Below are 26,501 nucleotides of genomic sequence, written 5' to 3'. Positions count from 1 at the left end.
CCAAAATTTGGAATAGGTTCTCATATTCCAACCCTTAATTTCGTTTGTTTGCTCACTCCATCGTGTGATGATGATTGTGTCAGAGCGGGGCGTGGGAAGGAGTGCGAAAAAGTTTGGATAATTGGCAACAAAAACCCCTGCTACTCGAGGGTCAAGCGATGGTAACGATGAAACGTGCAAAGCCTTTTGTCGCATTAGTGTTCCTTTAACTCCTGCGTGAGACCAGTGAGAGTTTGTATGTGAGTGTGTGTGTGTGTATGTGTGAAGAAGTGACAATAAAAGGAGGGATCTTCAGGTGTGAGTACTGTCTTCCATTGGCAAACATCATCACCTCGAACCAGCCAAGGAAAAAGCACCTTACAAAGCTTGTTTCTGCGTGTGAGGCTTATCAATACTGAAGGAGGGAGCCTCACCCCAAAAAACTCGTTTGTGCGTGTGTGTGTGTGTGTAAGTTTATTTCTTATTTCTCTTTTTTCTCTACTTTGATCCTAGTAACAAAAAATAAAAAGAGAGAAAGAACGCGAGTTTGTGAGGCACCAAGGATATAAATTTTCCATCCAAAATAGACCACCGAAGTTGCCAGGGTGTGTGTGTGTGTTAGCGTGAAGGGGGCGTCGTCATGAATTGTGTCACACCTGGGGTGGAACTTTTTATTTCATCTTCTACCTTCGGTTGAATGTTAAGCCGAGATCGAGCCAGTAAGGTAACACATGTCAGGTGCAATCAAACAGTGAAGTCGTGCACTTTATTGCCTAAAATAAAATGTAGTAAAACATTGCATGTAAACCCGAAAGGAGTGTGACGCAGTACGACCCCAGTATCCTTGTTTTGAACAATATTGTATTGTTTTCGCTTTATGAAAAGCGTACGATTTGTGGATGCCTTTACTTACCGTGCTTTGCTTTTTGTTGCCTGGCTTTAGTCACTTCTGCGCAGCACTTTTCCTTCCTTGAGTGGGGACACCCTTTTTCACCCTTTTTCGTTTACTTATTTTTTTTTTCTAATAGAGGTTAACTTCTAGTTACGTTTATTCTTGCTTAGTACACTTTACTTTGATGCGAATAATTTTTTTTTCAAAAACACAGCGAAACAGTCAAACCGAAACACACCTATTCAACTAACCACACTTACGCACTTACGCCACACTTGCTTTCGACACTGCTGTTTGGCCACACAAAGGAATACAAAAAAAAACGGGGATAAGAACACACACACACATACACAAGACACAAATAAACACACATTAGCAACTCCCAGTAGGGTTGTACAAGCAATAATTGTTGCTTGCCGATCCTATATCGACGAGCATGCATGATAATTGGGTTGAGATAATTCTAATGTTCCAACAAAGCGTTCCCATCATTCGCAACTCCAAAAGCGATAGAATGAAAACGCCTCCAAGACTCCCCTGTGGGACTCCCCATTTTGGGGGTCCAAAAGTAAACAAACAAACAAAGTGGATTTTAATCAAGAACCAAACAGAACATCAGCTCCCGGAACAAAGTTTACCAACACACGGCTTTCTTTGTAGCCTTGCGCTCGGTGTTGGCTTTTCCAAAAGACACGGCGCTGTGCATGTATTCTCAATCCGTCAGAAAACTTTCGCGTTTATCGTCAGCCAGCGTCATCCGAGCCGAGAGAGAGAGTGAAGTTGTTCCTTCCAAAGCAGGAACAGTCAAAGCAACCGCAGCAACTTTATTCTTACTATCTTTGCGCTCTTTCTCGCTCTCTAGCAGTCTCTTTTGTTTTCTCTATCTCTCTCTTTCATTTGTTGTTTGTGAGTGAAAAGCGTCACAAAGCGGTAAGTGAACTTCCTGCATTTTTTTTCCTCCAAGTTTTGCTGCCAAAAGGCGTTATCTTCGATGCCGTTATCGTCGTTCAATACATCGTCATTAATGGAGAAGAGCCTGTTGTGCTGAACAACTTTTAGAAACACCCAAAAACACACACACACACGGAAACACATACACACATCCTATTCGGTTAACTATTTATGGGCGAGAATAAATGGACCAATAGACATAGTAATGTGTGCAAAAGTTGCGTGTACGTGTGTGAGTGTGTAAGAGTGTGTGTGTGCGTGTGTGTGTAAGGAGTAGTGGGAGGGAGGGAGTTAAGTGGGGTCGGACACAAAAATAAAGGAAAAAAGACGTACAAAACACAACTTCTGCCCATCTATTATGCATGCAGGTGTACTGGCTTCTGATGATGAAAATTTAATTCTTCCCGTCTCATTCTGGCACCATCACACACACACACACACAAACAGGTACACACACACACACTCACACTTGTCGAACGTGTATAATTGGATATGGGAAGTTGGGGCTGAGTTCCTGGCTGATCGAACGAATAAAACACTTTCATCCCCTTAGTGCCACCGTTTTTCTCCTTTCACCGCACTGCAATGTGTGCTTTGCTGTGTGTGTTTTCCTTTATTGTGCTTTTGGTGTGAAATGTTGGAAAGGAGAGAAAGTGGTGTCAATTTTAGTATAGAACTACCCTAGCAACACAACCAAAGGTAACTAAGATTTGCTTCTGTTTTTTTCTGCAATTCTGTAAAAGCCGTTACAATGCGTTACACGCGCACGGGGGATGTAAATGCTTTTCCACCTCTTTTTACCACCCCCAGTCACCCCCTGCTTGATTCTCATTTCCACCAGATAGAACGATATCTTTCTTGGAGCGTTTTATGTCTAAAGTTGTTCGAAATACTTTGGCTCTTTAAGCAAAAGAAAAACGAAATAAAGCTGAATGGAAAATACTTTCACCGATGGGGAGGGTTTCTTTTTCGTGTTTTTTTCCTTTCGTTTCACTAGAATGACCCAAACGAGCGGGCCACCCCCAAAAACCAGCCCTCGTTTTCTCCCTCTCGCTCTCCTTGCCTTTCTCTCTCTCTCTGTCTATTGTGCTAATCTGAACGCTCCATTTGACCACCTGCCGTGGGAAAGACCAAGCCCAAAACTGGGAAAGGAAAATGGATCAGAACCGAACGGGAGGATGTGTGGGGAAAAACTTTCATTCGGAAATAGTTTGAGTTTTGGCAAGGGGAGCATCGGGATGGAGCTGGGAACGGTGTGCAGCAGGATGCACTTCTTTAACAATGGGTAATTGTTTTTTCCTTTTCAAACACCCTCCCTCCTCTCCACTACCACACCCTCCCTCATTCACCTGATTGGAATGTTTTTTTTTTTGTCACTACCCTTAAGACCAAATCTTTTCTGCTCACTTTCGTTCACTGTTTGGTTCCATTGTTTTCTATCGTTTGCACTTCAGGGGGTATTTTTGCTTCTCCCCCCACTTCACTTCTGCTCGGTGTCCAGGGGGCCAGTCCGGAGTGCAAAACCGAGGATATGAGAAGAGGGGTGGCACAAATGGTGACGACACCAGTGAAAACCGCAACACGCCACACACGCCACACCACGCGAGCAAGCTGATTGCAAAGAAAGGACTGACTTGGTTGGTGTGTTCGCTGAAAATTCCATGAGTCGGTCGTTCGTCGTCGTCGTGGCCGTCGGGAAAATGCTCTTGCTATTTTCCCCTGTTTTGTGTTCGGAAGGTTCGGAAAACGAACCCATTCCTCACGCACACCTTCGTAACCCCACATCAATTCAACGACTATATTGCTGGCACGAAGCGACCCAACTTCGTGAACCGAGCTCGTGGGAGGTTTCCACAAGCGAGCGTCAGAAGGGTGAGGGTGGGTGGAAGTGCGGAGAGATGGATGGACAGTAATGGGGAGCTAGTAGACAAACACACCAGCTGGACGGCCCGAAACGGAACGAACGAACGATCGTCGCACTGAGAAGCACACCTATTTTTTTATTAATGAGTACACACGCACACATACACACATACATGGGCAGTAGGATGGAGCACACGATGGAGATTAAATGTACCTCCCCCCATACACACACACACATATATACAGACAAAACGCTTTACAATTTCCAACGCGTGCTAAAATGGTTTAACCAAGCGAAAGGAAAACTCTTATTCTGTATTATTAACCATTTTTCCTCTCGGTTTGTTATCAATTTTGGGCGACGAAAAAATGGCAGTGGTGGGGGAAGGAGTTTCCATTTTTAAAATGTGACACTTTTCCGATAGCTTACACACACACACACACACTGAACCACTTATGCAATTAACAGACACACAATAAATCACCGTACCGTTTTGGCAAACACTTTTGCATCGACACCCACAGTACTTAGGGGGGTGGGGCGGTTGTTTCGAGCAGGGGTTATGGGGGTGAGGCGGGTGGCGAAAGAAACTGCTGCTAAACCGGATGTCACGCGGCCGTCGTACGTTTTGTTGCGTAGGATGGGCTGTGCCCGTTCTGATCCGTACCGTCCGACGGACACGTGTGCAATGCGTCCAAGTTCGCTGGTGTCGGACAGTTTTTCTATCCGATTTTCCAAACCCCCTCATTCCCCCATTTCTCCTCCTTCCGTCCCTGACACGCCTGGCCATGTGAAGCAGATCGGGGTTTTAGGAGGGGATTGGGCTTTTCCTTTACCCTAATGAGATGGGGAAAAAAGGAGCTTCGGCAAAGGATATAAGAAAATTTGTCCAGTTTGACACATTTACTTTGCCAATAGTGCTGAGCATCTGATAAAACAAAGGTGGTTTTTCCCGCAAGCGGCGCATGCTTCCACGAACGGGGTTTTTCGTGACACACCAACACCATCGCACCATTCGCATCAGATGGAGAAATGAGAAGTTGTGAGCGTGCAGGCTGAGAGAGCCGAACATTGCACACCTGTTCTCGCACGCGATCTCTCTCTCTCTCTCGCTCTCTCGTGTGTTTTAGTAGACAGGAAATATCGTAATAGTGTGTGTTAGTGGAAAATATATACAAAAAAAAAGAACACAGGAAGGTTGATGAAGTTTTCGCGCTCTGTGTGCTTTTTGTGCTTCTTTTTTTTGTTTGCTTTATTTTTCAAAACTCAGCCCTAAAATGTGTGAGTGGTCTAAGTAGTCCACCCACAACAACTTATCATAAATCGGGGTTTTAATTTCATTTTGTTACTCACATCCTTTGAACGATCTTCATCTCAAAAACAACGATCGAATTTGTTTGTGTGTGTGTGTGTGTGTGTGAGTGGTATGTTAATGCGAAAACGGCCAGAATGAAGTTCAAAAATGTTCAATTTCGCCGGAGGAAAAGATGTTTTTCCGAACAACTGTTTTGTTTATTTATGTTTGCTTTCCTACCCTCCCATCCACACACACTCTCTCTCGCTCTCGTTCTCGTTCTTTCTCTCTCCCTCCTCCACTATTCTCACACTTTTCTTATTTTGCGATTCCGATTTACCTATTTTTGTTTTGATCTCGCCTCGCCCTCGCATCGTTTGTTGTTGTTTTTTTTTGTGTGCGCCTGTACCACCCAACCCATCATCACCCACCCATGCCTCCCACGGCCGGTCGCACATTGTCACTCACTTTTGCTGTTTGCCCGCTGTCGTCCAGGATCAGCTTAGTAGCGCGAAACGTTCCTTGCGTATATTTCACTCTCGCTCGGCCCCTTCCGGACTATTCGTCTTCCTCCTTACTTACTACTGAGAAAACTCTGCAAGCCTTTCATTTCACGCGAAAACGACGGAAATTGGTATGGTATGAATTTACAGCCCTCGGGGGCCAGTTTCTTCCATTCCGAGCAGCGAAAAGAGACAACAAGGTGAAACGATCTGTGACCGAACCAGTACAGAGCGGATGTACCTTTATGCAGATCATCCCATCTGCCTCCCAAACCCCCGTATCATCCCTCCTCCCAAAACCACACCAAGTCAACATGTTGAAGGCATCATGCCAAACATGCCCTTTACGATGAAGCGCCTTTTTCGCCGCAAATCAATCACGAATCATGGCACCGAACAGGTTGTTCGGTGCTTCTGTGTGAATCGTGTAGCAAGGTTAACCGTAATGATATTTTGGTAAAAGTTTCACCATGCTAATCATAGCCATTTTCGGGAAATTATTGCTTTAACAATTTTCCTGAGCTGAGGCGAGGAAAGGAAAGGATAAATTTAAAGTTTTCCTGGAAGCTATCTACCGGGTGCTGGAAATCAATCTCAGGATGTATGAAGGAAATATTAATTAATTTGGTGATTACCATGGACACTAGTCTTCACTTTACAAGAATCAAGTCTTCTATTGGTTGGCTTATGACCTCTGGGATAAAATCGGCCATATAATGGCTTACTTATTGGAGCAGTCATGTAGGCGCCAGTTATCCCACAGTAGCGAAAACAATAGTCACTGTATCTATCCACAGACCACTTACTCTAGCTACTACTAGTCAGCCAAGTTTCATTTATCAAGTAATTGAGGATATAGTTAGACTTGGTTCTTAGTTATATGAACTATATTGGTCACTTGTTGTTCGACCTCTTCGAATCTTCTTATCTGAAGACTTTGTACTGCTCATTTATCAAGATATGCACGAGTATTACTCTACGAACTGTTGGAGTCGTCGGCCATGATAGCCTCCTTTATCCTTTCATAAAGTTTACAGCCCGAAAAATCCTAGCATCGATCGGTCCTCTGATCTTTTCTGCAGTGAACGCCTGTTACAGGGGTTGGGGTTTTGTGCGGCTCGAAGAAATGAACACAAATTTCTTCTTTGATCACACAAAATGTCTCCAAATTTCTCTTCGTACTTTCTTCTTCTTTGGCTTGCTGTATGTCCGGCCATCCACACAACATTTGCACGTTAGAATAGCTTCGGCCCTGCATCAGAATTTGCCCTTGACTGGGGCCTTGATCTGGTCCACACAGCATGTTACGGAAGATTAAATTTCGGTTTCTCTAATCTCCATTTCCTTGCTGTTGGTGGAATTATTCTTTTCCTTTTCTTGCTCACTTTGACTTTGTGTTAGTTAATTTTGTGCATTCTTTAACTAACAACAAGTTGCTACTAGTTATCAAAGATGCTTCTTTCAACCTCATACAGACAGTATTAAGTTGCATAGTTATTCTGCTCTTTTTAATTAATTCTTTTAGCTAAAATGTGATTTTGGAAGGTTTCGTAGAGTTAGATGAATCAAAAACAAATCGAGATAAAAGATTTTCTACTAAGAAAAGCATCTTTTTCAAGAGCACTCTTTTCAAATAGCATTGTTTTCCACGAATGTTTTCCTTAAAATTGTTAAACCCCTTCCCTGGTCCCATTCATTTGTATTATCTTCTCTCCACTTGCTTCTTGTCCACCGCTATTTGCATTGTTTTGTTGCTGTTCGTGTCTGCCACTACGCTCGGAACAACACATATTTAGATCAGCGACTGCGGCGATGCCATTATTGCCGATGTTACGACCGGAACATACACACACGCACACACGCACGTCTCCGTCTCCCGTTTAGCGGAATGTCTATTATTAGTCTTTCCAAACTCGAAACCCTTTCCACCTAATTGGTTTTTATGTCGATTGATCGATTAGTCTTGTACGGTTTTGGTAGAATATATAGATCTGACCATTGGTCTGGGAAGCATTTTAGGCCAGGCAGTAAAGCGATTATTTCTTTGCCAAATTAGCTTGAAGTTAACGTAAGCTACTACTCATTTTTAACTACTAAAAATTTATGCAAAAATTTGCTCTCTGTTTCACTTGTGTGTTTGTATACTCTAACACCCACTTTTCATTCTGCATTCATCAATTAAATATTCATCTTCATCTGTGCTTCACACACAGCAGCACCAGCAGCAGTGGTGTTTCACGCCTTCCAGCCATCGATTTCGTATGCAAATTAAAATGCTTTCCAATGCTTTGGGTAAACAGTTTCCTGCAAATGTTCCGCGAGCGCATCTAGCGCAATTCGCCTCGCCCTCTTTTGACTTCAGCTCCCGCGCCACATCCCGGTGTGGATAAACGGATGCACTTGCCACGTTGGAGAGCAAAATTATGGCAGTGATTATGCCTTCATCCCCATCAGCTGCCCTCTCTCCCATCTCACGTCATATTAGAGTAACGTGAGTGAGCTTATCAGTCTGGCTGTATGTGCGTTTTGGGTAGGAATTAGCCGTTTGCAGCGTTGATCTTCAAGAGCCCCATTTGAAGAGCTCATTGAACTAATTAAGCGCGAGCGGCATCCAGCCAATTCGAACGATTCTCTTAATTAGCCGACTTCGATTCGCGTTGGTGGCTCAAACCCAATCCGTGGCCTTCTATTCATATTCTTTGATCGCTTAACTGCGCTGTGTATTATCCAAATCGTAGACTCGTAACATTCGAGGCAAATAAATAGTAAATTCTATCGATACGCTTTACTGGCACTCTTCGGTGCACTTGTTGAAGCTCGCAGCAGCCTGTCAACGGTTGAGGTAAAAGGTGCGAAAATTCGAACCCACGTTTTGTAGCGCGTTCTGGGATCTCGATTTCACGGTCAGCTAAGCATATAAAACGGTATCCAACGAGGCTCAGGGCCCAGACAACAACAACACACACACACGCGCTCACCTGTGGATGATAATTAATCAAGAGCAAGAGGGCGTTCGTGGGCTTCAAACACAACTGCTGCACCGTGTCCGATGTCCAGCTCCATAATAATTGCACCCGAAGCTCCGCTTGTTTTCTACCTTTTGAGGCGTAACGTGTCCTCAAGCCAACCGAAATAAAATAGGGCCCGGTAAGGTGTGAAAAAGGTCCACCACTCGTCATCGTCCTCGTCGCATCCGAGCGCATTAGTTAATGAAGTGCTGAGTGATATTTTCTTCTTCACGCACTCCAGGACACACCAGGACAGGCCAGTTGTGTATGGTGCTTTGAAAATCGAACCAATGTGCCTTTCAACCAGAATCTCTGTGTGTGACGTGGGTGTGTTTGTGTGTGGGCAGAGGAAGGCCGGTTTGTGGTTCCGGTCGTTCAAGCGTTCGAGCGTTCAACAGATCAAAGCAAAGTACACATCACACGCGCAACACGTGGACCATAAAACCTTAACCCATCCGGCGACCTCTTCATCGCACAAACACATGCCCATTCTTCTCGCCTACAGTTCCGACAGATCTTCTGCCCTAAAGGGAAAGTGGAACGATGGGAGGGAGAAGGTGGAACAAGTTATAAAAATTGCAAATGCAGCCATGTTGCGACCGGACCGATTCCGATTCAAGTACGAGAGGGGCCATAAAAGAATTTTTGAACGGGGAAAAAAAAAGAGGAATACCATGCTGTGCATTCTATTGGAAGTGGAACGCAAATGGACAATACGCTTTTTATTTCCTGGAATAGATACTTTGCAATTGATGCCTCTTCAAGGTAAGTCTTGTTGAATGTACTCATGCGAATGTGAAGCATTGGCTCTAGTCATGTTAATTTGGCAATCTTTTAATTAATTGAGTAATTTATTCAACTTGGCTCGATCGAACAAGTGCTTCAGGGAATCTTAAATTCCGCTCGAAAAGACTAATCTGCTACAAAGGACAGAACAAGCCATCCAAGAGCATGTAGTGCTGAAGGAAATGAAAAAGAATGAACCGTTAAGCTTGAGAAATTGAAAAAAAATCCTTTCTAGGTCGGTAGGAAGATGCCCAGAAACGTGTAAGGTCCTGTATTGTTTGTACAAATGACGGACTATATGTAAATCCAGATACTTATCCTTTTGGTATCAAGCGTACAGAGTTCAGACAACATTTTACTGCATTAACAGTTGATTGAGAGCCTATTGGGGATTAAATGGTAAGACCGGAAATCTAATGCCGTCCACCTATAGAAGATGGAGGTGATACTTCCCGTACAAAATGACTAGCAAAGACCTTTCGAGGTTGTTGAACGGATGAAGAATAAAATAGCTATAATGGCGTTTGATTTCATTCGTGCAATTGTAAGCAATAAGTCTCTCCCTAGAGGAGGAAATCGTATTTAAACGTAGACCATGGAACACCCGAAGGTGCGTAGAAAGCATTATGAAACATGAAACCCCTAAATTAATCAAGTGGAGCCACTGATGAAAAATGCTTTGGCGTATCTTTTAGCAGCTTTGGCGATTATTAACGTGATACCTTGGACAATGCAGCTCGTAGGGTGAATGTCTCATGGTAGACGAGGCCCCTTGGACGATGAGATCCTTTTTGATGACGAAATCTCTTAGTAGATGAGGCCCCTTAGACGACGTTGTATGTTGGCTGGTGAGCCTTTGTGGTCGTTGAGAAACTGTGAATGAAGGGGACAGACTTCAGTACACAACGTCTCATGGTTGATGAGACCCTAGGAACGACGAAAATCCTTGGTGAATCCTCTTGGTCTCTTAGCAGACGAGATCTCTGAGTACATAAGATCACGAGCTCGATTAGGTCCCTTAGACGACGTAGTCTCTTGGCTGATGAGGCTCTATTGTCGGTGATAAGCTGTGAACGAAGAGGACTCTCAGTAGACACCGTTTCATGGTTGATGAAACCTTATGGACGGCGAGATCTCATCGTGGGTGAAGCCGAAATGGTCTGCTAGGAAGTAAATAAGACCACGAGGGCGTTAAGGTTCCTTAAACGACGTGATTTCTTAGTTGATCAGTCTCTTTTGTCGGTAAGAAGCTGTAAACGAAGGGAACTCTCAGTAGACAACGTCCTATGACTGATGAGACCCTATGGACGACAAGATCTTTTGGTAGGTGATGCCTAATGGTCGGCTAGGTCTCTCAGAGACGAAATCTCTAAGTAAATAAGACCACGAGGCCGTTCAGGTCCCTTAAACCTGAACATTAAACCTGTTGATCAGTCCCTTTTGTCGTTGGAAGCTGTTAATGAAAGAGAATTTTAGAACACAACGTGATCAGATTGATAAAACTCTATGGGTGAGGCCCTCTTTTGATAGCGAGATCGTTAGAACTGGCAAGGTTCTTGAAACGACGTGGCATCTTGAGTGACGAGGCTCGATTGCTTTGGACAAAGGAGGCTCTTAGTAGACAAAGTATCTTGGTTTAGAAGACCCTATGGACGACGAGATATCTTCGTAGACACAGCCTCATGGTCGGAAAAGTGTGTTGAGAGAGGAGGCCCCTGGAAGCACTAGAATCATTGAAGGTTTCTTACAACATCTAATCCGTTACTTAAGTTATTTTTTAAATTTATGTTTAGGTATGACGACTTGCGCCGTATTGTCGTTACTTTAGTTACTTTAGGATATTCTTGCAGGAGGAATACTAGTGCATCGCTATTAAAAATTAGTTGTATTTGAATGAATCCGTTTGCATTATGATATGACGCTATCGATTAGGCTGTAGCAGTACTACACACAACATGATTTGGAGTTCTTGAATCAGTTTGATTAGAGAATTCTCTTGCACATGTTTCTGCCAACTTCTTCAGTAGAAGCTTTTCAAAAACTATTGAACTTTGGATTCACTTTTCCATGGTCCAACTGGCCTCCTTGCCCAGTTTACAGTAAATTACTCAATCGCAACCAATTACAATTATTTATCTTTACCTCATCTATTTCTATCAAACGCAATGCAAACACAACATTCCCCACCAAATGTAAATGCATCGATGCAAGATGTGCATCGAATACCTTTACCCGATGCATTTCCACAAGTTTTCCACACGGCTGACCAAATTGTGTATCGCACCGTGAAGCGTGCGATCAATCAGTTGAATAAGCATTCAGCCCCCGAGGCCCGGCCCGGACCTTACATTCCGGACGGACTCTACCTAAAGCACCGAAAAGGTGCAAACCGAGTTATGGCAGCCAACTCCGCCTTATTATACTCGAATAGATAATAAATGTCGCTTGTTGCTTCTGAAGGAGGACACAAAACCGGGGTGGAACGGATAAAAAAGGATAATGTAGCGAGACACAAGCAAGGTCCACGGGCTGGAATTGGGCTGAATGATGGGAGAGAAACGCAATAAACGGGACGATAAGGCTCCACAGGTTGTTGGTTGGCTGCGCAATGCTGCGTATCTATGCACTTGAAAGACCGTCTTCGAGTGATCAGCAAGGGGAGGAGCGCTCTCTCTTCATGGACGCATTTTTGCCGGTAATAATGCCGGGCGTGGGCAGGTAGTACGAGCTGCCACCAACAGACACAACCGTGCCCCGTAATGTCCTTTGCCTTATTTTCTGCAGCGCGATGCAACAACGTGCTTCAACTAAGGGCAGCTTGAAGAAATGGGAGGGCTGTTGGCCGTTCGGGTTGGGGATTGCTATTGGAAAACAGAATATACCGCTCGAGTAGCACCAGAGAGACCTGAGGACCTGTTTCATCATAATAAAACGATAGTGGGCGATCCTCCCACAGACCTCCACCTGGCTGGCCGTGTCTACCATCGCTGTCATAATCGTTTGATGATTTTAATCGTAGCATAATGAAAATTTATCAAAGCGTTAACACAGCGGGTTACCTGTTGCCGCTAGCCGTGTATTACACACACACACACACATACATGTGGCGGCGTATCCCGAGGGTTTCGAAGGGCAAATGAGTGTATATGTGGTCGTCGCTTGCCTTCGCACGGATATGGTATATTGGAATCGTCCGTATCGAGATTTTTTTCCTCAACCGTAACCGGATAAACCAAATTAGTTCTGCTTCGATGGGCAGGAGCAAAAGGACACCCACACACACACACACACACACACACACACACATAGATACACGTAGTCCTAACAACCCCTTCCTGACCGCAGACACACACACACACATCATTCACCCCGCATCTCCGCGAATTGGGTTTATTTTTATCGTGTTCTTTTCCCTTTGGTTTGATCGTTGAGTAAAGCTTCAAACCATTTATCGGGCAAATGAAAAGGACACACTTTTTATCGTGTCGCTTGACTGTTAAAAGGAATATATAAAAAAAAGAACACAAACAAGTATGCACACATACACACACTCTTCCGGTAACGAAAGGAACATCGGTGCGTACGCTTGATGCAAATACTGATAATTGGTAAATTAAATTGTTAGTTTACTTTATCAAATTATACATTTGATAACGTTGTACATATAAATGCTTCAAATCTTTCTTTTCTTTTTCGAATGCATTTTTCGTACCAACTGTTATAGCAAAAATACTTAAGTTAAGTTAGATTCTTTATAGCCTATTAATAATTATATCGAATGCATCCGGAAAACAATCCATCCATCCTCCTCCCCCAAATGGTGCCCTTCCTACGTTCCGAGGAACTTTTTCCCGTACAGTTGTGCCTTCTTCTCGAACGCCAGCGACTTGATCGGTGTGTTGGGCATGTAGAACGGATTCATCAGATACTTTATGTACGTTTCGTACATCTCGTTGAAGAAGTTCTTGATACCGTCATCGTTCCGGTTGTCGTGCACCATCACGAACCGCAGATGGCTCGCCGTGACAAAGCCCGACACGAACCATTGATTAAATTTATCAATCGATTTCAGGTACGTGTTGTTGGTTTTCCATTTGTGCTCGTCGATCAGGTCTAGTGCGGCGTGTGCAATAAATTGGTTCAGATGGCGATGATCCTCTTTCTGCGCCGGGTGAAAGCAATAAGGAGGAAGGGAAAGTTTTAATATCGACACTGCTGCACCTAAAGTTGCTCGCTGGCTCCTAATATACGATTTACCTTGGCCTCCTTGTTTACTGTGACGAACTCCGTCTCGAATATGGGATTATCGTTGTGACCAACGATTGCAAAATAGTAGCTGCTGCTCATTTTCACCAAATTCCTTATCAAAAGTGATCTTTCCAGCCACCAGCACGGCTTTATATGAATATGACTCGCATTTGTTTATTTACATTTGTGGCAAACGGATAGCTAGTTCGTTCCATAAGACGTGACGTGTATCTGTTCGCAGAATAAATATATATCAACGCTTCTGGTAGCTTGACGTGTTTGACTGGGCACTGGTATACGTTTCCTCTACCCTCTGAGAAACAAAGAAGAAACTGTACACGGACGCCTGACAATCAGGGTGGTTTCTACTACGCGCAATCATTTGAAAAATATTTATTTTCGTTAATTTTTTGTTAAATCGTTTGCACAACTTAAAGCTCGCGTGTATTTACTTTTCTGAATTAAAAAATAATACAAACACTTGTGTGTACTTATTTTACTCTTTTATTTCGCTTAAAATCCTCTCACTCTACATCCTGCACGATGTTTGATCATTTAGTGTCTAAAAAAAAGTATTAAATACAAATGCTAATAACGGCAATGGTGAATCATCAGCTTCTCTCTAACTACCGGCGGTTTATGCCTCACAAAAATATGATACATTTCTACCAAACGCATTCATATTGTCTCACATGTTCTCACAATGCAAAGGAAGCATATAGGCTACTATCCTACTGGTATAATTTTGATTTGTTTCGTCCTACGTCCTATTGAGAACCGGGATCTCGGAGTATGAACATGTTTTTGTATGCCTCTGCAGGCACTGCAATCCCGAGGGAATTGGATTTTTTTCACACAAAACACTAACACTGAATGGTAAAAAGGGAAGCAAACATAAAGGCGCGGTTAAGTGTTATCACAAGACAAAACGAAAATATGTTAGTGGTATTCGTTGTTGGTTGGTTGGTGGTGATGGTTTTGCACTACCTTTCCATTCTATCGCACCCAATGATAAGGTCGGGGGCGCGGCATATAAAAACGGCTTACAGCTTAGTTCATACATTAGTCGAACAATGGGAGAGCGAAAGATATGGAACATTTAAAACACAGTCATAGTCATAGTCATAATATAATGTATATAAAAAATAGTTAAAAAAAGTTGGAGATACTTTTCAAGAGATTCCTCACGTTTCATAATACAGCAAAGGATTCGTTGTATAGGGAAAAGGAGATTACGTTAAGCACTTGGGATAAAGCGATGAGTACAATGGACAGCTGCACACATTGGGAGCAACGATCAAACATTGCGCCGTCACACACGCGCACGTGACGAATATAAACTTATTTAAATTAACTTTGTTCTTCACAACACGCCTACTACGCTGAGTTGCTATGCCAATAATTTGTATGTCCTGTGTGGTATTGTATGTTAAAGCACTTGTTAACTGGGTAAATAGGCTATATGAACGGAATGAACGAACGAGCGTTCTGTCCGCTTAGAGTGTTAAGAAAGTACATCCACCTTGCCTAGGGGGGAATCGAGAGCCAATGTCCAAACTTCTTCCGTTTCATCATCAGCAAAATGGGCCGTCGTCAGTCAAAATGCTAGGCCCATCTTGTATCCTTTCTCGAACTATCTCGTTTCTCTCTCTCGCTCTGCTTCTACTACAATACTGCTCGTACATTTACGTTTAGCAATGCAATGCGTCGGTTTCGTAATATAAATGCTTACACACTATGGTGTACACGGGAACCGTTTCATACACACCCATACTCGTACCATATCGCGCTGTCTCTGTTCTTCGGTTCCGCTTTCTTCTTATTGCTATTGTTACCATTGGAGTCCTTTTTGTTACTGTCCTCCATGCCACAGAGTGCCGTTGAACCGGCATTGGGAGCTCCGGACGGGTTACCGCTTACCTCCATCTGTTGTGCGCTACCGGGCAGCAGGTTGGACGTGGTCTCCGTCTTTAGTGTGGTCGTTGTGGTTGAAATTCTGTTCAACAGTACGAACGTAGGCTCCGCCGATGAGTTCGTCTGGCTGGCGGAAGTGGTGGTTCCACCGCTGTTCTGATCTGTGCGGGGCGGTGGTGGAGGGGGCGGTGTAGAGATGGATGGAGGAGGAGATGGATTTACGGCCACACCACCGGTCGGTGTGCTTGAGCCGGAGTTGACGATCTTATCGTCCAGGTACACCGTACGGCGAGTACCAGCCGTGCCTAGGTTTAAGGCATCGGTCGCCGTATCAAACCTGTAAAGTGAATTCCAGCAAGTAAAGACAATCGAAGCCATCTTCCTACGGGTAGTTACACACTTACCCCTGGAAGCTGTTTCTATGGGCAGGATTCACATCATCCCTTCGGGAGGCCTGCAGACTGCTGCGAATTCCACCTCGAAGCAGAGTCGCATTCAGTGCTTCATTGTTTGGCTTCCTCTGGAGACTTTGACGGAGTTGTGATCCACGCTGTAGCAGGTTCGTATCGGATGCGACCGAATTGGGTTCCTCGATACTGTTGTCCGATTCGTTGCCACCCGATTCTGAGCCCATGGAAAGACACTGACTTTGGGTGAGACGTTGTTCTTCCACCCACGAACGACGATTCTGAATTTTGGAAGAATTAAACCACTATTTAGAAAGAAATTCATCGGGAATGGGAATGCTTATTACTCACCCTATTCGGGACGCGATTCATCAGTTCTGATCCAGCGCGGCGCATTTTCTTTACCAGATTCAATCCAAACGGTTTTCTGAAAATTTTACATTAAATTTATCAATATTTTATAACAATTACAATTTACCCTTTACAAATACTTACTTTTTCGGCGAGCAACTGTCCAGCTTCCGGTAGTGTTCCATTATCTTTTCCTCTAACTTTTCCTTCTGGCGGTTCAGGTTGTTCAGCTTGTCGGTGAAGTTCTTCTCCTCGTCATGGTAGTGCTGCTTGTCCTCCAGCGAGTGAGCCAACAGCTCCTGGTACTGGGCGAGGATCTGAGACACGTGGTCCATTAGTGTGCGCCGATCAATGTCCAGGCTGGCGTTCATGTTAAGCAACATCTGCAGGAACAGCAAGAAATATGATTATTTTACATCTTTTCCAATTGGATGCCTCGTCTTTTCGTGTTGGGAAAAACGGCTTCGATGCCAGAACCAGCTCCAGAAATAAGTGAAACCGGTTTCGGAGCCAGCTCCACACCCACGGTCGAACGATGGCAAGGTCGACTACTCCACACACTTACCTCCTACACTTACCTATATTTATATTCTAGTGTTACGGCTAACTGGCGTATTGTCACTTACCTCGCATCTTTGGTTTATTTTGGTGTACTCAATCTCCAGGTTACTGATTTGCTCCTTTTTGTTCGTCAGCTCCCCGGACAGCTCTGTGTTACGCAGCTTCAATCGGCTGTTCTCCGTCCGGAATGCACGATACTGATCGTGACAATTTTTGTAGTCTTGCTTCAATCGTTCGCTCGTCGTAAACAGACACCGAAAGTCGTCCTTCAGCTTCGAATGCTCGGCTCGCAAATTGTTCAAGTTTGTCAGTCCATCCTTCATCGAGTGCTGTTCCGTCTGGAGTTCCTCGATCTTTCGCTCGAGTGCTACCGTTCGCTCTCGGAGATCGCGATTCTCCGTTTTCAGGTCACGGATCGTATTCTTCAGCAGTTCCTTCTCACCGTTCAGCGTATCGTAATCGCTGCTGAGTTGCTCGTGCAGACACTGCAGCGTGACATAGTCGTGCTGCAACGATTCGTACTGCTGACGCTTCGCTTCCACCTGTTTCACGAGCATGTCCTTCTCGACGGCTAGCTGTGAGTTGGCCAGCTGCAATGCTATGTGCTGCGTGTTGAGCGATGCTATCTGCGAACCGAGTGTTGCCTCCTTTACCTTCTGGCGAGCGTTTTCCTCCTGCAACGATTCCTGTACAGCAAGCAGGGAAGCGTGCTCTTGCTTTAATTGATCCAACTTTTGGTCCAGCTCGGATGAGTTTGTCGCGTTATCGGATGGTGTTTCATCGCAGTTAGAAAATTCTATGTTCTTCTCCACCGTGTAGATCTCCTGCCGATGGCAAAGTACACAAATGTCGGCCGATTTTGTGCCACCGGACAGTCCGCTTCCCTGATCCTTGCCCACCACATTCAGCACAATCTCGCGGACCGTTTTGAACGATTCCGGATTCTTACACAGCTTCTCGACAAACACCTCCACGTTCATGTCGTTCCGCTCGAGCTCGGTATCGTTCAGTCCTAGCCGTTCCAGGCTTTGTTTGACCTTCTTCGTTGCCATCGTGCCATCGTACAGATCCTTCTGCAGCGTGGCAATCGTATCGGAGTGCATCTTCTGCTGGGAAAGTAGTTCCTGATTTTCCTTCTCTAGCTCCTGCAGCTTCACCAGCACATCCGAACCTTCCTGCACCTGCTTAGCCAGCTGTTCGATTTCCTTCTCCTTCGCTTCCAGCTGTCCGCCAACCGTGTCCAGATCATGTTCACACTTTTCCAACACTTCCTTGTACTTGACGAGCTCCTTGTTGAGATTCACGTTTTCCCGCTCGACCGTAGCACACTTGCCCCGCAAATCGTACACCTCCTTACGCACATCTTCGAGATCTTTCAGTCGTTCGTTCAGCTGCACACTTTCCTTGCTCTTGGTGTCGATCGAACGCTCTAGATCGATCGTACGGCGCTGAATGCTTTCGAACAGATTCTGCACCCGCTGCTTATCCTTCGTGAGGGATTCGATTTGCTTTTCCAGATCGATCTGCCGGATCCGATCCAGCTCACGGTCGTGCGTTTGTCGATCGATCATTTGCTGCTTGGAATCGATCGCATCCTGGAGCTTTTTGTTTTCTTCGAGCGCATTTTTGAACACGTTCTCTAGCTCACTGTTTTGCTGCACCAGCCGGTTACAATTTTCCTGCGTTTGGTCTAGACGGAGCGAGAGCTTTTTCTTGTCCTTTTCCAGCTCCAGAATTTTGTTGGAATTTTCATGGAAAGAGGATTCCTTCAGGCTGTCCAATGCGGCCAACAATCGCCGATTTTCCAACTCCAACTTGAGGGCACGAGTCTAGGCAAAGAGAAAAACACATACGAAATGTATTTACAATGACTGAATTTACTCTTCCAATGAAATCACTTACTTGAGCATTCGTGGTTAGCTGCTCCGAGAGACTGTTATCGTTCGAAGGTAAATCGTCCGTATCCGTGTCGGATTGGGCCTGATTCGCAATGTTCGCATCGGGGCCGGCCATAAGATTCTTCGTCGCTAGCTGCAGTTGCACATTTTCCTCCAGCAATTCTTGCAGCTTGCTCTTGTCCACATCTCGCTCCAGTGTCATATCGTTCATCAGCTGCTTGAACTTGATTATTTCCGCCTCGAGTGTCATCACCTGATCGCTACGCTTACGCGACCGTGCCAGCTGTTCTTCGAGCATTTCTCTGAAAGATAAAGAAAAACACTTGAGTCAAAAGAAGCATTCTGGGCACTAGGCGAGATAGTTACTTACTTTGTTTCCAACAGCATCCGGTTGTCTTCGCGAAGTTCCTCAACGCGGGTCTTATAAAACTCAGCATCGGATAACTTTTCACGCAATTTTTGTACTTCAATCTCGAGCCGATCTGCTCGTTCGGAACGTTCCCGGAGCACGTCCACCTCATCCCGATAGGCTGCGGCACGGCGTGACTCCGAGTACCAGTCCTGGCTTTCTGTGCGCAGCTTTTCGTACTGGTTGCATTTGTGATCCAGCTCCTCCTTTACCTCCATAAGGAGTTCCGATTTCTCCTCCAACTCTTGGCGCAACTTTCGAAGTTTCGATTTGTAATCGGCCAACTCCACCGCGAGATGATTGTTCTCCGAGGTGGTGGATGGTGTGTTGGCCGTACTTGTCGAAGCAGATGATGCATTGTGGAGGCTACTTTTTGAGCTGGAACTGTTGACCAGCGCTTGCTGCTCGCTGTCCGTGATGAAGGAGGACATCCACTTTCCGTGATACTGATCGCGTTCCTTCGCTAACCGGACGAGATGTTTGCACATCAGTTCCGGGGACAATTGGTCCAACGATTCCTGCGTCAGGACGAGTGTTTGACTGTCCGTCACCTGCTTAATCACCTCCACGATTGCATGCTGCGTGTTCACGTCCAGCTCTTTGATTCGGGCGATAAATATTTCCTTGTTCGGACACTGGACGGCCGCACCGAGCAGTAAGGTAATGAGCAGTTTCATCTGCTCCAGTCCGGCCCTCGATTCGGGCGAATGCCCCAACACGGAACAGTCCGGTAGGGCCAGTATCGTTTGGCAAAGCTCTTCATCGTACAGATTGCGTAGATTCTTGACGATCGCGTCAAAGTTGCGTGTGCGGGCGGCAGCGAGCGAGGTCAGCACTTCCGCGGTGCCGCGAATCTTTGCCGGATGATGCTGCGGTTCGGGATCAATCTGTAGGTAGACGCTGTGCAGTATCGTACCATCAAGCAGTGACACGTATCCGGCAATTATTTCATGCCGCGGTAAGCACGATTCAATCTACGGAGGAGAGAGAGAAAAAAAAGACAGTGATAACAGAGTCCGCCGTTTTTGGAAGATTTCATTCGGTGTGTTTGTGTTGTATTTGCGAAATGGCATTCGAATTTATAATTTTCTTCGCGCAATCGCCGGTGTCGGCGAACGGTGTCGACCCAGAAGCGCGACAAACCAGCAAAATACATCTTTAGCTAGGCTGTGGTGTCGGGTTTTCCCCACCACTACCCACTTTACCTTTCCATTCTACTTCGGCACAAGTGCATTTGTTAGGAAAAGGGTCAAATACCATCCATCAATGCGAACAAATGCGAGGCCGTTCACCACAAAACGAAACCATGCTGCTTATGTTTTGTGTTGGTTGGTTGGGAGTGAAGTGCTTTTGAACCAGCAAGACATTACCCAGCTGCTGCTGTGTCCGTTTTGCAGCGCCTGTCTTGACTGGAGATTCGAATGCGGTGTGTTTTTACTACTCTCTTTGCTACGCTTATTTATCATTGGAACGAGAATGGGGGGGTGGGCTCTATTTTTAATGCCGTAAAGACTGTGAGTGTGGAAAACGAAAATAAAAAAAATCCCTCCACGCAAGGGAGAAAGAATTGCGAAAAAATCAAGAAAACACGTCTCATCTTTATAGAGCTGGGATTCATTGGGCAGGCATGGGAATGTTGGCACATTTGGTGCAATTAATTGCGTTCGACGCGATAGATTAGGGAATCTGGAAGTGGTATGACCGTTTATTAAACGCCCCCCAAAACAATATGCAAAAAGAGGGAATTTTGATTTGTCTCACGTATTGTGGAGCGCATTCCCGTGTGAAGTAGAGAGAAGAAAAAAATGGGAAAACTGGCCTGACTTGGCAGATTCGCTGGTATTATTGGAAGGGGTGTTGGTTGATTGCAAAGTAGGCGAGCGTGGAGTTTTTTTTTACTTCGCTTCGCTTCTCCCCCATCTTCTTCTCGCCAAGCCTTAACCCGTCCCCTCGTACTTACCCAAGAAACGAGCGCCCCGTTCACAAACTCTTCAATCTCACTGGACGACATTTTTCTTCGATACACACGGGGAAAATACACAGGAATCCAAACGAAATTAAAATGAAAAATCACACACTCACGAAACAAAAACACACACTCAACAACAACAACGACGACGAAGGCAACGACGGCCACAGCAAATCTTTCTTTCCCTTCGTTGCTACATTTAGCAACTACCTTCGTCGATCGATCTTGCTACGGGGAAGGTAACTTGGATAATCATAGTTTTCCAGGGATTGTGCGATTCAACACCACCGATCACAGGTGTGTCGCATTTTCGACGCCCGTACCACTTGTGTTGTGTTTTTTCCCACTTTCCCAGAGGATGTTGTTTGATCCGTTTTACGTTTTTCGCGAGCAGCAACAGCAACAGCAGTGAAGCTTTTTTCTGGTGTCTGTGCGTTTGTGCTTCTCCGCGCAACCTTTCGCTTTCTGGCTCTTCTTGTGGCAAACCTGTTCCACAGCCAAGGTGCGTCCAACTGTCAAATGGGGGCTTGTGTGTTGTGACAGCGAACTGTCAACCTGTGCGTGGAGCGATGTGTATGCATGTGTGTGTATGTTTGTGAAAATAAAGTGCGGAAAATCAAAATAATAGTGAACAGGTGAGAGGTTGAAACTGGGAAAATGGTTATTGGAGTGTGGAAAATGAATTTTAAATAATTGTCGCCTTGGCTTGTGGCATAACTACTCGAAGGACATTAAATTAAATTGAATTTGTGCTTTTTTATGTTTGTTTTCGCTTGCAATTCAAAGCGAGAGGTGCGATTGAATAATCACACATTGAGCTGCACTAGACACAGGATGAGTGAAAAACCCAAAGAAGCCGCCCCCGGCGACGGTATCCGTTCCATGCGTTCCACAAACGTATTCCGGGCCATTAATTTCGAACTGTATGCTAAACCCGTACGTATAAAGCTGAATTATTGTGAGTTGCCGTATCCACTAAATGGCCCTTTCTCAATCGGTGCTTTATTTTCATGTGCAGAATGTCGTTGTGATGGGAATCGGACTCGTTTGCCTTAGCATCACGTTCGGTTACATTGCCTACATGCGATCCAAGTATGAAGGTTTAGGCTACTACACGGCAGTACAGGAAGACGGCAAGGAAGTGTTTGTGAAGCGGAAATCGAAATGGGAATAAAACGCTGTCAAGAATTGGATTATGTAGTTGCGGTTCCGTTTTCTTGTAAAGTAAGCTTTATTTCACCGGTAAGACTTCCACTGCCGCCGTAACCGTTTCTGGTGGTGCTTGGATGTTTGGAAGGAAGGGAAAAGTATTATCAAAAATATTCGCTACACGTGTCGTGTCGATGTCGATACTGCTGCGGCGGGGGGCACTTTCTGCTTCCAGGAGCTATCGTCGTCATTAGGTACACCATGTGGCTGTGTGAGGGGGCCTTGGCTGGGTTGCCTGCTGGCCAGTGGAAAACTGTACACGAAAGAGGCTTCGAGGGAAAAGGCTTTAAAATTGTGCGCTTTTCCGCTTCAGGCCACCTTTAGCGTTTCGAGCTCCTTCATCAATTGGCTTTCGGAGTTCATTTTTGCAATCTGCGTCGGCACGAGCGATTCACCACGCTCGTGCTTCTCCTTTAGCACCTTAATGTCCTTCAGCTTCTTGTGGATTGCTTTAATTTTTTTATCCTTGTTCGGATCACCGGTGGGTGATGCTTTCTGCGGCCGGGTGTCCCCATCGTTCGTCGCAGAACCACCGCTCGACTTGGTGTTGTTGGTAGTGGTGGCGTTTCCATTGGCCAAATCACCGGTATTGGCATGGTTGTTTTTAGCGTTTTTCTTTGCCGTCTGCTTTTTGGAAGCAGCGGGCAGGGGAGCGGCCACACTCGTGGTGGTTTCTCCACCCGTTACCCCCTCATTTGCAGGGGAGGAAGTAGCAGCAGCCGCCGCTGCTGCTGCTTTGTTGGCAGCTTTCTTGCTCTTTCTGCTGTTTTTAATCTGCACGGCAGAACGGTACCCGACCGGAAGTCCCGGGATCGGTGGTCTCACGTCGATGGTTTCTCCGCTGGCCGTAACGGTAACATGGCCCCGTGCACCGGGCGGAATGTATTTCTGCTTGCTGGCAACGGGTGTGGCGGACACAATGCCCTCAATTTTCTCGTCCGAAATGGCCGGTTCTTTGTACGTGCCCGGTGGGTACTTCTGCCAGATGACTTCCAGCAGCTCCCCGGACCAATCGTACTCGCCGAACAGGGCGCCCGAATAGTGCCAAACTTTGAAGCCGTTCGACATGCGAAGACGTGGTGCCGTCGTAGCGGTCAGGAATTTGTCCCCTGCCGGATGCCACTCAAGCAACGTCGTATCGGGCGCTTTAAAGCTGGCCAGCTTTTTACGCCTCGGCAGATCCCACGTCTCGATGTACCCGGGCAAGTTTCCGAACCCTCCAAACAGGATCAGATTGCCGAAATCGTTGTAGAAGATCGAGTTCCTGTTGCCCGGTTCGAACTCGTACACTATGTCACACTTCAGATTGAACAGCGTAGCCTGGGCAGGCATGAAACCGTACACCACACAAAACTCGGTCGATTTGGGGCTCCAGGCCACATCGTGGATGGGCCCTTCCGCTTTCAGCTGAATGCCGCACGAATCGCCCTTGGGAGTCATGTAGTGCAGTGCCTGCTTGCCGTAGTAGGACACACCGGACGTGTCGACATCGGTGCTGGTCATCAGTATCAACCCGGTGCCCTTCCGGTTCCACATCATGTCTACCTTGTCCGCTTGGAAGAAGCTTTTCGACGCGACCGGTTGGTTCAGCTCCAGGTTCGGATACTTGAACAGCCGGCACATCGATGGGGCACCCTTCGTGCCCGGCATGTAGACACCGATGTGCGGTGGCGAGGGTCCCGGTGCAACCGAGATACCCCCGTTCCGGAGGCTGCCGAAACGCTTCACCACCTGGCCAAAGCCGGGCCCGGATGGGCCATGTTCATAGAAGAGTGCCTCTCCGCCGACCAACAGAGCGGCAATGCTTTCGTCGCAGCTCCAGTGCATCTGCCAGTCCTGGTGACGCTTCTGGATGATGGAGAACACCTCCTCGCCCGTTTCCGCCCGGTAGATGAACAGATTTGGTTTCTCCTTCGGCGTCTCCGTCGGATTTTCGGTGTACACTTCCCACGTCATTAGGTAGTTGCTGAGCGGGGAAAATAGCAGATGGCAGGCTTTCGGACGGGGGAGGGACGCGTGTGCCTTCCAACCGCCGGGCCCCACCCGGCACAGCTGCACCGTCGAACCATTGGCCCAGGCTAGAAATCGTCCGTCGGGGCTATAAACAATAGCGCGGCAAGATTTACTCTGGTCGGGAGTAAACCTCGCGTCCGGAAGAAATGTGAGCTGTTGTTTCTGTTGTTCGGTCTTCCACACTTCAACTCCTTTCGCGGATCGCACTGTTGGCAGGGGGAAAACGAAAGGGGAAAGACAGATAAAGAGGAGACAGAAGGATTAGTGTGACACTTTGTAGGTTACAACAAGGTCAGTTGGACCGGGGGGCCAATCCCCCAAAACTTGTGGAAAAAATGAAACGATCGTGCAAAACATTCACGATCTTCGCTACACGCCAGAAACGATCATCTGTGACGTCACCGTGAACGTGAAACATCCGCAGCCTTCAAGTCTGCTGCCAGTCGCGTGTTTCCAAGTGGCATGCTCCCGGCATGGCACTCGGTACCCCACATAGCCGCCCATAACCGGGAGTTCTGCATCGTCCTGGCCGTGAGTTACATGCTCCGAGATTCCAGAGTATGATGAAATTCATTTAAAGGTTACTTACACGCTAGTGTAGGAGTATTTCCGCTCGCCATTGTTCACGTAGCCCTTTGGTGACGATTTCGATTTTTCGACTGAAGTTTCTTCTTCTTGTTCTTATTAACTTCGACTATGGGAATGACACCAAGCGATTTGGAAGGTTAATTCGGAGCGATTCATGCGATAATCGGAACAACCATTGAGTGAGACAGATGATTTACTGTTTAACGGTGATAAGTGATGTTTGCCAAATATTTTCGGCATGTAATTAGAAGAAATTCTTGATATTTCCCTGTAAACACGATTTGTTTTGCCAAACCGTCATTTTGTATCGTCATCCTGATGATAGTTTACATGGCTGGTTACGTTTACGGCACACGGTTGAACGCTCGGAACGTTTTCTACTTCAACAGGGTGGATGAGGAACAATAGAAATTCTTGTTTTATCTAATTTGTTTTTAAAATCTTTGTTTTCCAAAATAGATTGCATTCCGGGCAGCTTTTTCCTCAATATTACATGATAAAATAGTGAACAACTTCACATTTTGTAGCATTACAACGATGCGTTCCAGTTTCCAGTTCGTTCCGCTTGTTGTTGATGTTCGTTGAATCACAGCTTAATTTGATTTGGCAAAAATACGTACAATAGCAGTCGGAACAATGCCCTGTGTCCGTTCGTAAGATAGTGATTTATGCAAAGCATTATTTACGCTTCATTATTGCTCTTCGCCGATACTGTTCTGTCCACTTGAAAGTTAACAATGTCTCAGATCGGCCACTTACCATCACAAACCAGCGGTGCGTCGGCGAGGACGGTGTGTGATGAGATTGCGTGTTCTTAAAATAACCAAATACACGCTGCAAGAAAAGAAGTCCGGCAAAGAGGTCATCAACAGCGAGCAGAACAACTTGGTAACTTGGTCGATTCTTCGTCAGCGAATCATTCCTTCCACTTGACTGCACAGGACACGCCGCTTATTTAAGGTACGGTAATGGATAGCATCAATCAGCGTTTGGCCCCATTTTTTGGGGCGCGCGTCTTCGTTGTCCATCACGTGTTGCGCTTTTTTTTGTTAACGAAGCTATCATATTTGCAGGCTGACAAGAATGGTTGACTCGCCCCATCATGTCCATTTCGACCAGGCGGTGATAAACGACGGATTGCACGATAACAGCATTATCTACCAAGTCGCCCCCGATGGAACGACCCTGACCGTACACTTGGGATTTCTGCAGATAAATCATCGTTACCGCATCGAGCTGAATGTGCCGGCACAGGCCATAAAGGATGCGGGTTTTAAGGTCGACGGCAATAGTGCGTTCGTGGCGCAGGATGTCGCTGTCCCGAACGTGCACTGTAGACTGCTGGAGTTTCCTTCCCGTACCGTCGATGTGAAGGGTGTGGAACACTTTGCTGTAACAATCGAGTTTTTCGCTCACAAGGAGAAACTGTTGAAGGAACATTTGCATTTATGTGGTAAAGAAGAGTCTGAACGGCGGTTGGAATTGATCTTGGTCGCACGTGTGCTAGGCAAGGGTAAAGGCACGCCAATGCTTCGGAATGGAATCCACTGTATCGGGGTAGAGAAAACGGACGAGGAATCGGAAATGTCCGATTGGCAGGGATTTGCGAAGGAAAAGTAAGGTGATGTACGCGCATTGTGTATTTTTACTTCCAACT

At 45.9% G+C, this 26,501-nt stretch overlaps 5 protein-coding genes across 5 annotated transcripts in view; 2 read left to right on the top strand and 3 right to left on the bottom strand.

Moving 5' to 3' along the window:
* The window catches only part of LOC126559214 (UPF0687 protein C20orf27 homolog), a 462,937-nt gene extending 436,473 nt beyond the window's left edge, over positions 1-26,464 (top strand). Inside the window, exon 2 of the mRNA XM_050215340.1 lies at positions 25,918-26,464. Coding sequence (XP_050071297.1) covers positions 25,928-26,464 — 537 coding nt within the window. The 5' untranslated portion in view covers positions 25,918-25,927. The remainder of the gene's footprint in view (positions 1-25,917) is intronic.
* LOC126559368 (probable trafficking protein particle complex subunit 2) lies at positions 13,107-13,637 on the bottom strand. Its single transcript, XM_050215517.1, has 2 exons — positions 13,535-13,637; positions 13,107-13,439 (listed from the first exon to the last, which is right to left on the bottom strand). The coding sequence occupies exons 1-2, from the start codon at positions 13,622-13,624 to the stop codon at positions 13,107-13,109; spliced, it is 423 nt and encodes a 140-aa protein (XP_050071474.1). The 5' UTR covers positions 13,625-13,637.
* LOC126556725 (girdin) lies at positions 15,284-21,078 on the bottom strand. The gene is made up of 8 exons (XM_050212187.1): positions 21,026-21,078; positions 19,027-20,039; positions 18,661-18,958; positions 16,824-18,587; positions 16,342-16,580; positions 16,198-16,273; positions 15,844-16,127; positions 15,284-15,776 (listed from the first exon to the last, which is right to left on the bottom strand). Exons 1-8 carry the CDS (start codon positions 21,074-21,076, stop codon positions 15,284-15,286), a joined length of 4,218 nt encoding a protein of 1,405 aa, XP_050068144.1. The 5' UTR covers positions 21,077-21,078.
* Positions 21,868-22,211, top strand: LOC126559549 (small integral membrane protein 8). Its single transcript, XM_050215719.1, has 2 exons — positions 21,868-21,970; positions 22,053-22,211. Exons 1-2 carry the CDS (start codon positions 21,869-21,871, stop codon positions 22,206-22,208), a joined length of 258 nt encoding a protein of 85 aa, XP_050071676.1. The 5' UTR covers position 21,868; the 3' UTR covers positions 22,209-22,211.
* Positions 22,548-24,985, bottom strand: LOC126557370 (eukaryotic translation initiation factor 2A). The gene is made up of 2 exons (XM_050213114.1): positions 24,846-24,985; positions 22,548-24,462 (listed from the first exon to the last, which is right to left on the bottom strand). The coding sequence occupies exons 1-2, from the start codon at positions 24,874-24,876 to the stop codon at positions 22,553-22,555; spliced, it is 1,941 nt and encodes a 646-aa protein (XP_050069071.1). The 5' UTR covers positions 24,877-24,985; the 3' UTR covers positions 22,548-22,552.
* Positions 26,465-26,501: the final 37 nt, after the last annotated feature.

This window comes from Anopheles maculipalpis, chromosome 2RL, assembly GCF_943734695.1.
Source record: "Anopheles maculipalpis chromosome 2RL, idAnoMacuDA_375_x, whole genome shotgun sequence".
NCBI lineage: Eukaryota > Metazoa > Arthropoda > Insecta > Diptera > Culicidae > Anopheles > Anopheles maculipalpis.
This window is presented reverse-complemented; position numbering and strand designations above follow the sequence as displayed.

Bases quoted from the DNA above. Each gene is read 5' to 3' on its own strand.
- LOC126559368 (XM_050215517.1), bottom strand. From the start codon at position 13,624: ATGAGCAGCAGCTACTATTTTGCAATCGTTGGTCACAACGATAATCCC. The intron at 13,440-13,534 runs GTAAATCGTATA...CACCCGGCGCAG, and splicing joins CAGTAAACAAGGAGGCCAAG to AAAGAGGATCATCGCCATCT.
- LOC126557370 (XM_050213114.1), bottom strand. From the start codon at position 24,876: ATGGCGAGCGGAAATACTCCTACACTAGCGT. The intron at 24,463-24,845 runs GTAAGTAACCTT...CCCTGCCAACAG, and splicing joins AAATACTCCTACACTAGCGT to TGCGATCCGCGAAAGGAGTT.
- LOC126559549 (XM_050215719.1), top strand. From the start codon at position 21,869: ATGAGTGAAAAACCCAAAGAAGCCGCCCCCGGCGACGGTATCCGTTCC. The intron at 21,971-22,052 runs GTACGTATAAAG...TTTCATGTGCAG, and splicing joins TCGAACTGTATGCTAAACCC to AATGTCGTTGTGATGGGAAT.
- LOC126556725 (XM_050212187.1), bottom strand. From the start codon at position 21,076: ATGTCGTCCAGTGAGATTGAAGAGTTTGTGAACGGGGCGCTCGTTTCT. The intron at 20,040-21,025 runs GTAAGTACGAGG...TCTCCTCCGTAG, and splicing joins ACGGGGCGCTCGTTTCTTGG to ATTGAATCGTGCTTACCGCG. The intron at 18,959-19,026 runs GTAAGTAACTAT...TTTATCTTTCAG, and splicing joins CGGATGCTGTTGGAAACAAA to AGAAATGCTCGAAGAACAGC.